This window comes from Trichosurus vulpecula, chromosome 6 (genome assembly GCF_011100635.1).
Source record: "Trichosurus vulpecula isolate mTriVul1 chromosome 6, mTriVul1.pri, whole genome shotgun sequence".
NCBI classification, from domain to species: Eukaryota; Metazoa; Chordata; class Mammalia; order Diprotodontia; family Phalangeridae; genus Trichosurus; species Trichosurus vulpecula.
This window is the reverse complement of record NC_050578.1, coordinates 262667410-262680782: the sequence shown is the minus strand read 5'-3', so window position 1 is coordinate 262680782 and position 13373 is coordinate 262667410. Positions and strand designations below refer to the sequence as shown.

Here is a 13373-nt window from a genome sequence, read left to right as displayed (position 1 = left end):
TTGAGGCTAAGGTATAATCTGTGATTCATAGTTATATTTTCCTAAAATCTCAATTATTCATGCTCTTTCAAATATATATAATATAAATGATGCATATATGAATTTGGGTATATGTATATCTGTTAAGGTGTTTATATTGTGTACAAGCATGTGTATATTTTATGTATACGTATATATACAAATTCATTTAGAAAATTATGTTTTCCAAGGAATATTTCAAATATCCTTATCAGAAATGCCTTATAATAGATTCTGGTTTAAGTATAGATTGAACTAAGTCAACTCTGAGATTCCTTTACTATTTTGAGATTCAGTGTTAGTGTATTGGTATGTTAATGTTATTGCTTCAATAAGACTTCAAGCAGCACAAGTGGCTTAGCATATCTTTAATGAATTGAATTGGATTCTCAGATACCCAGTCACCCACTACAGTGTACAATTCATTGAGATGTTAGGAAGCAATATTAGGAATATATTTTATTTTTCAGTTTTCCCAGGGCCCCTTTCACATCTTTGTTTCTCAAACTATAAATCAAGGGGTTTAACATGGGAATGACAAGGGTATAAAACAAAGAGGTCACTTTGTCTTGGTCTAGTGAATACGAAGAACTTGGCCTGAAGTACATAAAAAGCATAGTACCCTGAAAGATTGTGACAGCAGTTAAGTGAGAAGTACAGGTTGAAAATGTTTTGTATCTGCTCTCAGTGGAGCGGATCTTAAATACAGACAGGATTATGTAACAATAAGAAATGAGGACTGCTGAAACGGTGACCACTTCTATAAAGCCAAAGACAGTGAAGATCACCAGTTCATTGACATAGGTATCAGAACAAGAGATTTTTAAAAGAGGAGGAGTATCACAGAAGAAATGATTAATCTCATTGGACCTGCAGTAACTCAGTGTGAAGGTTAAAGTAGTATGGAGCAGAGCATCCAGCATCCCCACAATGTAGACACTAGCAATCAATAAGTAACAGATCCGGCTAGACATATTTACTGTATAAAGCAAAGGGTTGCTTATTGCCATGTAGCGATCAAAGGTCATTACTGCTAACAATAAGCACTCAGAATCTGCAAAACAGCAGAAGAAATAGAATTGCAGAGCACAACCAATGAAAGAAATGGATTTATCTTTAGCAAAGAAGTCCACCAGCATCTTGGGGCCAATAGCTGTAGAGTAGCAGAGATCGCAGAAGGACATGTGGCTAAGGAAGAAGTACATGGGCAAATGGAGTTGGGGGTCTATCCTGATTAAGATGATCATCCCAAGATTTGCTGTAAGAGTAACCAAATAAATGGTGAGAAAGAGAACAAAAAGGGCCACTTTTAGCTCTGGAACACTGGTAATTCCCAGGAGGATGAACTCAGTCGGGATGGAGTAATTTTTCTCCATCATTTTCATTTTTCTTTTCTCTGTTTCTGTGAACAGCAAACAGGCAAGTGGTGGGAGTGTTTTCATTCTTTTGTAAAGCTAATGAGAACAGAACTTTTGGCTTGCTTCTTATCTGTAAGGAGAAAGATAGTTCCTGCACATTACTTATTAATGCCAAAGGAAGGTATCCAACTTCATTTGACACAGATGAGGTGTTCAGAAAACAGAGAAGAAGTAATTGAAGACATAACACTGTCTCACAATTGTATAGTGCTTAAAGGCTTAACAATTCCTTAGTCCAAATTGATGAAGTGTGAACTGCAAAGATTAGCATTTCAAAGTTTCCTCAAAAGTTCAGTTATTGGATAATTTTCTTCTGTTTGCACTGTTAATAAGTGTTAGATAAAGATCTTCATAGAAGTTCTCCTGATGATAATTCTGAGAAACATTCCTCAATGTTAAACTGGGGACCTTAACTCAATAAGAATTTGGTAAGGACCTACTGTGTGCCAGGCAATATGATGATCCCTGGGGATACAAATAAAGGTATAAAAAGTTGCTGCTCTCAAGGAGTTTACATTTAAATGAGACAATATGTAAACAAATGAATATATATATATATATATATATATATATATATATATATATATATATATATATATATACACACACAAACACATACACACACACGTATATATATGTATTTATGCATGATATTGTCAAGGGCAATGTATATGTATTAAGGCGGACTGAGAGGTTCTTCTTATATAATGTGGGATGTTAACTAAGATTTGTATTAAGACAAGGAATCTGGGAGGCAAATTTGAAAAGAAAAAGAAATTCAGGCTTCAGAGAAGGCCAAATAAAATATCCACTCAGAAATTTCTTTGAAGCAAGGAAATAGGTGATAATAGATACTAGAATTTAGAGTAAATAAAAAGAATAAAAATAACTAAAATTTGTATTTTTAAAGTGCTTTAAATGTTTTCTCATTTTATTCTCAAAATTCCTGAGAGAGGAGTGCTATTATTGTCTCTTTTATATGAAGAAACTGAGGTGAATGGAGGTTAAGTGATGTATTCAGAATAATGCAGCTTGTAAGCATGTAAAGTAAGATGAAAACTCCAATCTTTCATACTCTAGGTCTAGCATTCTACCAATTGTGCAGATAGCTCTCCCTAAGAAAAGAGAAATGTGAAATAAGCAGGTCGGAAAAGTAAAAAAGGCATGAGGACATGGAGGGTTTTAAAAGCTAAGCAGAGGATTTTACATTTGACCACAGTTGTAGTAGAGAAACATTGGAGTTTATTGAGCAGGGGTCGGGTGGCTTGGGGTGGTGACATGGTTCAGATCTATTCTTTAGGAAGAACAATCTGATAGCTGATTAAAGGATGGAATAGATTTGAGTGTGATCGAATGAGGCAAGTAAACTAAGCACAAGGAACAATAATCATGGTTAGTTTGGGAGTGTTTATAGCAGAGCTTTAAGAGTTTCAAATGAGAACAGGGGTTCTAAAGAAGATATGTTCCAAAGGTAAAATTTATAGCACTTTGCAACTAAATGAACATTCTCTCTGTCTATGTCTGTCTTTGTCTATCTCTGTCTGTCTCTGTCTTCTCTGTCTGTCTCTGTCTCTGTCTCTATGTCTTTCTGTGTGTGTGTGTGTGTGTGTGTGTGTGTGTGTATGTATGAGAGACAGAGAGAGAGACAGATAGAGACAGAGAGAGAAACAGAGAAAGGATGACACCCCAGTTTGCAAATCTAGGTAATTGGAAAGATAATAATGCCCTCAAAAGTAAAGATGGCAGGATCAGAAGGCTAGAGGAGGGACATATAAAATCTTCCCAAAAACCCCGACAAAACAAATATGTTATTAGTCTCAGAAGAGATCAGTTATATTCAGTTTTGTCCAAGTGCTCAGTAAGTCTCAGCCTCAGTTCAATTTAACAAGACTTTCTTTCCTACTATGTGTATAACGAAAGGTCATTTCTCATGATAGGTAGAACGACCTTTAGAACTACCCTAGAGAACGACCCTTGGAGTCATGAAGTCTTCCTTCTGACACTCATTGACTGTATGATAAAGGACAATGGAAAGAATCCTTCTAAGGCTCACTTTACTCAACTGTAGAAGGGAGAAATAACACATATATATCTCTCACAAAGACTCATCATCAGACTCAAAAGATAATATTCACATTAACCTTTTTGCAAATTTTATCAAAATCTGTTCCTATTCATTCAATTTGACAAATATTTATCAAATATTACATGTATGGCAAGATGTCTTGGTTACTTAATATATATACATATATATACACATATATATATATGCACATACATACATACATACATATATATGCATATATATCTTATTGTCTCAGAGTTAAATAACCTGGCTTTGAGTTCTACCATTTTCTTCATACTGGCTGATATGATGCTGAAAAGTCACTTACCCTCTCACAGACCTCAGTCTTCTTCATATTATAAAAATTTGGAAAGCAATTTTTGATCTTCAATGATAGAAGGAATTCCTCATTGAAAATTCCTTCTGCAATAGCATACAACTCTGGTGCATAAACATAGACATTTGTACTCCCAAAAATTCTAGCGGCAATCCATTGATCCTTAATTCTTCAGTTTCCTTGGTGTTTTCAGATATGCATAGAAGGATCCTTAAATTTTATTTTCTATTGCAACTCCCAATAACATTTCCATCTTTTTAATGTAATTTTCATAGGACAACACCCTATGACACATATTGAAAATTGTGTAATACACTAAAAAGAATGATAACCTGCTGCTGAGTACCAGTCTTACTATTTGAAACTGCTTATGTTGGGAGCATATGCTTATATGTGCGGATAGGAAAGCATAATGAAATGTATTGATTTTTCAGGAAAACTTCGTGTGGGGGGAGGAGAGTGAATGGGTATGTACCTGTGTGTGTGTGTGTACCTTCAGGTTTCCTGTTGAGACTTGAAATGGGAATGTGAATGATTTACAGAAAAAAATATAGAAAATGGGGAGAAGCATTATTATATTTTTTACCCTGAGCAGAAAAATGTGAAATATAAGTCAACTTATACCTGTGGAAACCTTTAGTAGGTGTTTTCTCAACTATTTTGGTTGTAACCCAAATGTTAATATTTATTATGTCAAAAGAGGAAAATGCTTCAGTGAAACTTGTTTCAACGAGTAACAGCTAAGAAGGTGCACTCATTCATCCTTTAGAGAGGGTAAATTCTAAACCTAAGAAGACAAAAACCATCTCTGCTATTCAGTACCTGATTGTGTCAATCAGAATGATCAAACTTTGGGAAAAGCACTTAGGCACAGATCCCTGGAATTCTCATCTGTGTGCCACTTAATAAGATTGTCCTCTAAAACCACTGTCCTACAATACCATCTCTCAGTTTCTAAAACCTACCTGGCCAAAGAGTAGCCATGTATCTTGTTTGTTGGACTCAATTGAAGGGAAGTCTTTTTTTTTCTATTTAGTGACATTTGGAACTTAACACTTGGAAGCCTCTGATTTATCTCTACACTCCTCTATAAACATTTATTTAATTAACCCAAAGGGAAAACTAATTTGTCTTCTCTTCATTGAAAGATACATTGCCTCAGACCAAAATGGGAAGTGCATCTGGGGACACATTTAAATTTTTAATCCTCTAGTGTTTTGTTTTGTTTTGTTTTTTTCTCAAATTGGATGAATGTCTGGATGGAGATCTCAGTTTATATTGACTTTGTGTGTTGGTGATGGAAGATGTCAGGAAAAGATTCACAGGAGCTGAGTGGGAAAGGCACCTTAGTTGCACTCCATCACTGCATGTTGTATACTCTGAACACTTTTATCAACTACTAGGAAACTGTGATTAGAAAAGTTTGCTAACCTTACATACCTCAATTAGATGAAGATTGCTAAGAGGTTAGTTTGCTAACCTTGCACTGGTAAAATCTAAATATAGGTGACCAAGCCAGTTGTTACATTCATAGGAGCTTCGTGATAGACACATCTCAGTGAGTATTCAAACATGGGGTCACTTCTATCAGTTAGGGACTAGCAAAAGTCCCATTTTATAAGATAATAAGAAGTTATAATATAATAAAATAATAATTTATGAGATAAAAAGGTAATAATTTATAAGACAATAATAACATGTTTCTTTCTCTAATTTCCTTCCTTCCTTTCTTTTTAGGAAAATTCTTTTTAAAACTTAAATACCTATACATATATGACAAATTTATAGAAGAAAGGAGGGAAAATAGGAAGGCAAAATGAAATGAAGAAAGGAAAGGTAAGAGGAAGTATTTAATGATTGAAGGAAAGAAGGAGGAAAGAAAAATGATGAAAAACAAAAATTAAAAAAACACAACAATAATAAAATGAGAGATAGACAGACCCAAGTGTTGGGTAGGAATACTTAATGCTTTACTCTACCAAGCTACCTCTATCATTGTGCCAGTAAGCACCTTTCATTAAAGTTTAAGTATTAGGTATAATCCTCAGAAAACCTTTTAGATAATAATTCATGGAGATATATGGTATATTAATTAATATTTTAGAAAATGGAAAAAAGAAAGTTATAATTTATTATCATCAGTGTTGTGAAAACATTGTCAAAGCAACTAAATTAAATATATTGCAAATTAGTATCAGATAAGGAAAATGAATACATGCCATTCTATATGTTATACTAAGAAATAAGGAAAATCAGGTAAATCATTAATATTAAAGAGGTATTTTTCTAAAAATTGTATTCAATTCAGGAATACAGTTAAATGAAGTCTTCATTTTAAGGTAACCATGCTCCCTCTTTGTACTGTATGCTGCAACATAAACACCATCACTTAACAAGTACCACTTACCCCTCACCCTCAGCATGAGTCACAGAACTTAAGGTAAGAAGTTAAAAAGATATGTTCCAAAATCAATTTTGGGTAGTAGCAAAAACATTTTAGCAGGGGAGGAACAATTGGGTGTAGTTATGGGCATGAAAATAGGGTTTTGCATGAGGAGACAAAAAAACTGAACTTTGATTGAATCTACAAATTTTCTTGGGCATAAATGAATAGGAGGGAGACAATTCCAGCAATGAATAATAGGCTAGGCAAACACATGGTGATGGCAAAAATCCCTATGTGTATGAAACAACAAACAGGCCAGCATGGATGGAAAAGAAAGTGTATGAAGAATGATATACAACAACTTCAAAGAGAAATCATGGGATAAAATTCTTATAATTTTAAAAATAGTTTTAATTTTATCCTCCAAAGCAGAGCAAGCCACTGAAGTTTCTTTTTCAAAGGAATTACATGACTAGATGTCTACTTTAGTACAAAAAAAAATAATTCACTTTAGCCACTTTGTGGAAAATAGATTACTGAGTAGGGATACTTGAAAAATAAAAACCAATTAGGAGTCTATTGCAATAATTTAGATCAGAAATAATAAGGGTTTGAAATAAAGTAATGCCTATGTACATAGAGCAAGGGGAGAGTTGTGAGCTAGATTGTGGAACTTAAATCTGATTTGACAACCAATTTGTCATCATGTGTTCATTAGAGTGAACAATTACTTTGAATATTATGATATTTGGGGCATTTTATGACTGTAAAGAAAGATGGTGGCAACCCTCTCCACAATCCAAACAGGAAGGTTAAAGAGAGTTGAGTCTGGGTTTAAGAAAAAAAAAAAGATATTGAATATTATTTTGGAGTTGATTTTAAAATGCTCATGGGAAATCCAATTCAAAATTATAAATTATAATTGCTGGTGTATATATATATATATATATATATAACACTTTATCTATGTAAGGTGCTTTAAAAATAATATTTCATTTTAACTTCACAACGTTCCTACAGCTATGCTACAATTGTCCTCACTTCACAGATGAAGAAACTGAGGTAGATAGAGGATAAATGACTTGCCCATGGATAAAAAGCTGGTAAATGAGGACAGATTTGAATTGGGTTTTCCCGAATTTAGGTCCAGTGCTCTATCTACTGTGATGTATAACTTCCGGTACAAAAATACCAAATGTGCTATCAATTCTGAAATACAGGACTTGCAGAGAGATATTCAGGCTGCATATGTGAGTCTAGAAGTTGTCTTCTTAATTTAATCATTAAACATTTATTAACTTTCTATCATGTGCCTCTCAAGACTACCAGAATGGTAAAGTTGATAAAATAGAAAAATGAAAATGTTTCAGAACCTATATCAAAATAGGGATATCAATGAATTATTCATGAGGTTTTGAATTTTTCCAGCCATTCTGGAATGTAATTTGGAACTTTGTCCTAAAACTTAATTGTAAATTCTCTTTGACCAAAGATGCCACTACTAAGTCTATATGCTCTTGAAATAAAAAAGAGGAAAAGGTCCGTGATTATTTTCTTTGGCCTTCTTTTCGAGTGTGTGTGGGGCAGGTGGGAAAGAACTAGTATATATATGGATCTAATCAATGTCTGTGTAATTCCTGAAAAAAATTACAGTACCTTTACAATGCATATTAATGGAGTAGTGTTGTACTCTAAGAAATGATGAAGTATATAGTTTCAGGGAGATCATAATATTTGTATGAAGCAATGCTTAGTGAAGAAAGCAGAACCAGGGGGTATTTTTTTTTATGAAACAGTACCATTGTAAACAAAAACAACTTTGAGGGATTGAAGAAAACTAAAATGACTAGCCAAGTTTCCAGGCAACTCTCCATGAAATATTATCCACTTCTTGAGTGAGGGGTGATGATCTCAGGGCACAGACTGAGGCATATATTTTTTTTAACATGGCCAATATAGGGATATTTATTACATGGACTTTCTTTTTCTGTTTGCTTTTTTTTTTTAACAAGGGAAAGTATTTTATTGTTGTTGTTCATTGAAAAGATATTTAAAATAAATAATTTAAAAATGAATGTTATGAGGCTAAATTAAGATATAAATAATTACATAAATACATTAATACATTAATTTAAAATGGAGAAATTATGTAGACATACAGAGAGCTTTCCAACCCACTTTTTAGAGATCATATACAAGTGAGGAAAAAAAGAAAAATGAGTACAAAAACATCACAGAGTATTTAAGAGGGATGTCATGAGATCTATGACTCAGAATGAGTTGCGCCAGGTGATGATAACTAAAGAAAACAGAAAAAAAATTGATTTATTTGACTCAAAATTTTAGCTATATTATTAAAATAAATAAAGAACAGTTAGGAGCATTATTCATTGTGAGTGGTATTTTGATAGTAAATGAGAAATGGATAATAAACCTACTCAATTTTTATTTTGTTTCAGTTTTCTCTGCCAAGAGGAATGACCTCAGGAAGTGAATAGGTGGCAGATTTGTCTAATAATTCACTGATAGTTAAAAATTTTAAGAGAGTATGACTAAAGTATTACCTGTCACTGAGGAGTTAAAGTATCCAAGTACAACACTGAAGGAGTATTTATGTGTATATGTGATAGTTTCCCCACTGTGAAGGATACTTGAAACATTGTGTGAAGATAGGCACCAGCAAACTAAAAAAGACCAAATACTGTCTTCTCCATTCCTTTTTTCAATGTTTCCACAGCATTTGAAGGTAGTTTAAGGTTTCTATTATAAGACTTATATTCTCAAGTTTCCATTAAAAGTTGTATTTGTACTAATTTTTACCCTAAGCACTTTTACATCACTATCCTTACATTTTTAACATTCCATTACTGTTATTTTCATTTTCACATGTTTCCAGTTATATTTAGTGCACAATTATGCTCATCTTCTACATTTATCTCTTTCCATTCTCTTAAAGACAACTGGACAGTGGACTTTACTGGAGTGGGAAACTCCCCAAATGTAGAAACTTAATGTGTTTCAATATAGATTAGCATCTTTATGAATCTTACCGTGGTTAATAGAGAAAATACTGGTCAGAGGAAAGACTAGAACTAAGGAGTTAAAAATTCTGAAGCAGCTCTTTACTATGCCATATTGGCTGCCTTTTTCTTGCCCAAAGGTCTTATACATTGTATTTGGAGATTACCTGTGATTGTTTATATCCACAGTTTTTTTTTTTTTCCTACTGCTTGGCTCCATGCTTAGAAATTGATTTTCTTTCCTTCTTTTAGTCACTTTTTTATGTCTTAGTTTCCTCATGTATAAAATGAGGAGGTGACATAATGACCTAAAAGGTCTCTCCCAGTTCTAAATCAATGACATTTGAATTGATGTCATCTAGTATTTATTCATTTCTTAAACTTTCTGTCAGTTCAGAAAAATACAGAAATGATTAAATTATAAGTTGACTTGATATCCTATAATATGCCTTTCAGTTTTAAATCTATGACTGATTAGTATTTATTTCTTCATCTTTCTGTCTAATCAGAAACATAATGAAATGAAGTGATTAAATTATAGTATCAAGCTATATATTAAGTGGCCTGTAAGAACTCTTTGAGCTTTAAATTGATGATTTACGTGCTATCTCATGTTTTTTTTTTCTTTCTTCACTTTTCTATAAGATCAGAAACATAAAGAAATGAAGTGAGCAAAGTATATGAATTCTCAAAAGTCTCCATCATAACCTGCACTTCCTCCTCCTTTAAATTGGGTAAAAGTTACTTTGACATTGTATTGAATGGGGAATTTCCCTTTCTAATTTATATGGAATTAGCATTTTATATGTTTTGATAGTCTTCTTATACAGATCATTGTTGAAAAGGAAGGTTTTTAAAATTTTTCTTATAAAATACTAATACATATTTTCATATAACAATGTAAAATAGATGAAATTTTCTTCTAGCTGAGTTTTATAACTTTGATCATTCTGTGTCCTCATCAAAGTGGACCTTTCCACCAAGGCTGCAGATCTTAATACCCATCCATCACTTCCCATCCTGTGTGACTGAGCCCACATAGTCTATAAATCCTCGACTGAGAATGTGCATATTGTATTGTGCATCTTCTACAAAGTCTCTTGCTAATATATATGGAAACCAATGTATCAGCACAGTCTCCTCTCTTTTTATAGTGGTCATTTTCTTCAAAGATATAACTGGTTATGTCATTTTTAATTAGTTAAATGTTGTAAACTATACTGCCCTCCTTGATTCTGAATCCATTTGAGTGAAACTTTCCTCTAATGAATCAAATACACAGACAGACACAGAATACTCTCTCTCTCTCTCTCTCTCTCTCTCTCGCTCTCTCTCTCTTTCACACACACACACACACACACACACACACACACACACACACACACAATTAATCAAACAACCATAAGGCTGAAATAGCTATCTTTAGGAGGTCCGGTTATAAAATAGGACAAGGTTCAAATTACCTTAATTTGGTCTAATATAAAGATAAAATGATTATAGAAAAGAGATTGGAGACCTATACATTATTTAATGAGCAATTCAATTCTACAGATTACATGGAAGTGGGCCAAAAAATGTTAGGGGTGTTGTAAAAAAGTGACAGTTGACAGTAGTAATTATCTCAAAAAAGCATCATTTAACCTCAGTTTAAAAGAATTAATACAAACAGAAAATACTATTTTCCCAGCACCATTAGGCAAAATGTGTTGTTTATTTTTCTGTATGTTTCTGACACTATATTGTTAATGGATTAGAATACTCAGGCCAATGATTAATTCAGTTTGTCATCTTCCTAGGAAGTGAGGGAAGTCATCTATTATTAAAGTATTAAAGGAAAGACTAAATTGTCCCTTTTAAAAATGGTAGGGCAAAATTATGTGATGAATAATGTAAAGTTGGGAATACAAGAAAGTATCCTGAGAATTTGAGGTTGTTCATGGGTAATGATCAAGTTTTTAAGGGATATTGAAGAGAAGATTGGAAAATATTTTATAGGATTTTTGAGTCAAATGGAAATAGAAACCAAGTTCTAGGAATTCAGTTATTTGCTTTTCCAAGTTTCTGACACTGGTAAGAATTTTCTCAGTGCAACTAGTACATCACTGTTCCTGAGGGTGTATATAATGGGATTAAACATTGGGGTTACAATGGTGTAGAAAAGAGAAAAAAATTATCATTTCCTTCAGAATGAGCAGACTTAGGCTGTAAATATGTAACAATGACAGACAAGAAGAATAAAGCAACAACAATGACATGAGAGGAGCATGTGGAGAAGGCTTTGGATCTTCCCATGGCTGATGGCAGCTTCAGGATAGTCCCTATGATTCTGATGTAGGAGCAGAGTATCAATACAAAGGGAACTACTCCAAACATAACAACAGTAGCATAAAGAGAGAACTCTTTTACAGAAGTATCACCACAGGCCACCTTTAGTACTGGACGGATATCACAGAAAATATGATTGAGTTTTTTAGAGCCACAGAATGGTAAAGAGAAAATCTGGTATGTTAGACCTAGCTGGACTGGAATCCCAATAGTCCAGGAGCAAGAAACTAGCTGTACACACATTTTGTGGTTCATGATGAGGGGATAATTCAGAGGCTTACAGATAGCCACATAACGATCATAAGCCATTACAGTCAAAAGGAAACACTCAGTGGCGCCTAGCATAAGCAGAAAGCCAAGTTGTACAGCACAAGCTAATAGAGAAATATTTTGTTTCTGGGTCCAAAGGTCTGTCAGCATTCTGGGAATGGTGATTGATGTGTAACAGATTTCCAAGAAAGAAAAGTTTCCAAGGAAGAAATACATCGGGGTTTGGAGAGTTGGATCAATCATGGCTATTAAAATGATTAAGCCATTTCCCAAAAAGATACTCATGTAGATAACCAAGAAAATGCCAAACAGAATGTCATGGAAGTGAGGAAAGTCAGAAAATCCCAAGAGAATAAATTCCACCTCAAAAGAATTATTTCTTCCTACCATTTCCCCACCTGAGTATTCCATCAGTTGAAGTAATTAGTTCAGGCTGGAGAAGTCATTTCACCCTCACCAGTCCAGATGTTTCTTATCTGTAAAATGCAGGGTTTATATTAGATGAGTTCTAAGTTTCCATTCTGACTGAACATCCTATATTAGTCTCTATTCATCATTACAGAACTCATTCATTTAAGTGACTATTCTTCACTTCAACAAAAATGCATCATGTCTATTATCATACAACATGTGGCTTTCAGGTCTTCTTCATGGATTGAGTTCTAAAGTATTTTATGCTAAAAATCTTCTATTATTCTAGAAAACTCACACTGAAATTTGGAGCCATAAATTTTCTCCCATTTAAAATTTAATCTTATATCTAATAAATGCCTTCTTAATCCACTCACATAGCAAAATTGTTGCCACTGTGACTTTTCTAAAGATCAGGTTTGATAATCCCCCAATCTCAACTCAGTAAAGTCCAGGAGTTCCCAACTATTTCTAACACCAAACATAAAATCTTTTCTTTGACATTTAAAGCTCTTAATAACATGAGCTCAACCTAACTTTCTAGCCTCATAACAACTAATATCCTTCACATAGTTTGCCATCTAGCCACATTAGTTTACTGATGTTCCAAATATATGGCATTATATCTCTAAACTTATTCTGTGGGCCGTCTCTTTAGAATGTTTTTGCTCTTTGCCTTCACCTTTTGGAATGCCCTTTTTAGTTTCTTTTACATCTCAGCTCAAACTCAACCTTATTCTTGAATCAACTTCTGTCATATTCAATCCTGACTAACCACTAGTTCCAATTACCTTGAGGTTGTCTTACATTTGGTGAACGTGTTTAATATGTCTATATTTGTATTTTGTAAATGCCTATTCATTTTAATGTTTCCTTCACTGTTAGAATATAAATTCCTGGAGGAAAGGATTAATTCATATTTTTGTTTTATAGGTCTAGTACCTAAAACATTTCCTGTTACATAGTAAGTGCTTCAAAAGCCTGTTTTCTTGATATATTTTAGTATTATCAGGATATCACATGTTTTAGAGGATAAAAAAGGAAATTGGACTACATTCTCACCCAGTCCTACACAAATATATGTAAATTCAGCATCTTCAGGCATAGAGGTTAAATTAACTTA

General features: G+C 33.4%; 2 protein-coding genes across 2 annotated transcripts; both read right to left on the bottom strand.

Moving 5' to 3' along the window:
- Positions 1-464: 464 nt before the first annotated feature.
- On the bottom strand, positions 465-1403 carry LOC118855034 (olfactory receptor 5W2-like). The gene has a single exon (XM_036765168.1). It carries the CDS (start codon positions 1401-1403, stop codon positions 465-467), a length of 939 nt encoding a protein of 312 aa, XP_036621063.1.
- A 9983-nt stretch (positions 1404-11386) lies between these two features.
- On the bottom strand, positions 11387-12229 carry LOC118852612 (olfactory receptor 10AG1-like). The gene has a single exon (XM_036762266.1). The coding sequence runs from the start codon at positions 12227-12229 to the stop codon at positions 11387-11389; it is 843 nt and encodes a 280-aa protein (XP_036618161.1).
- Between the last annotated feature and the right edge of the window lie 1144 nt (positions 12230-13373).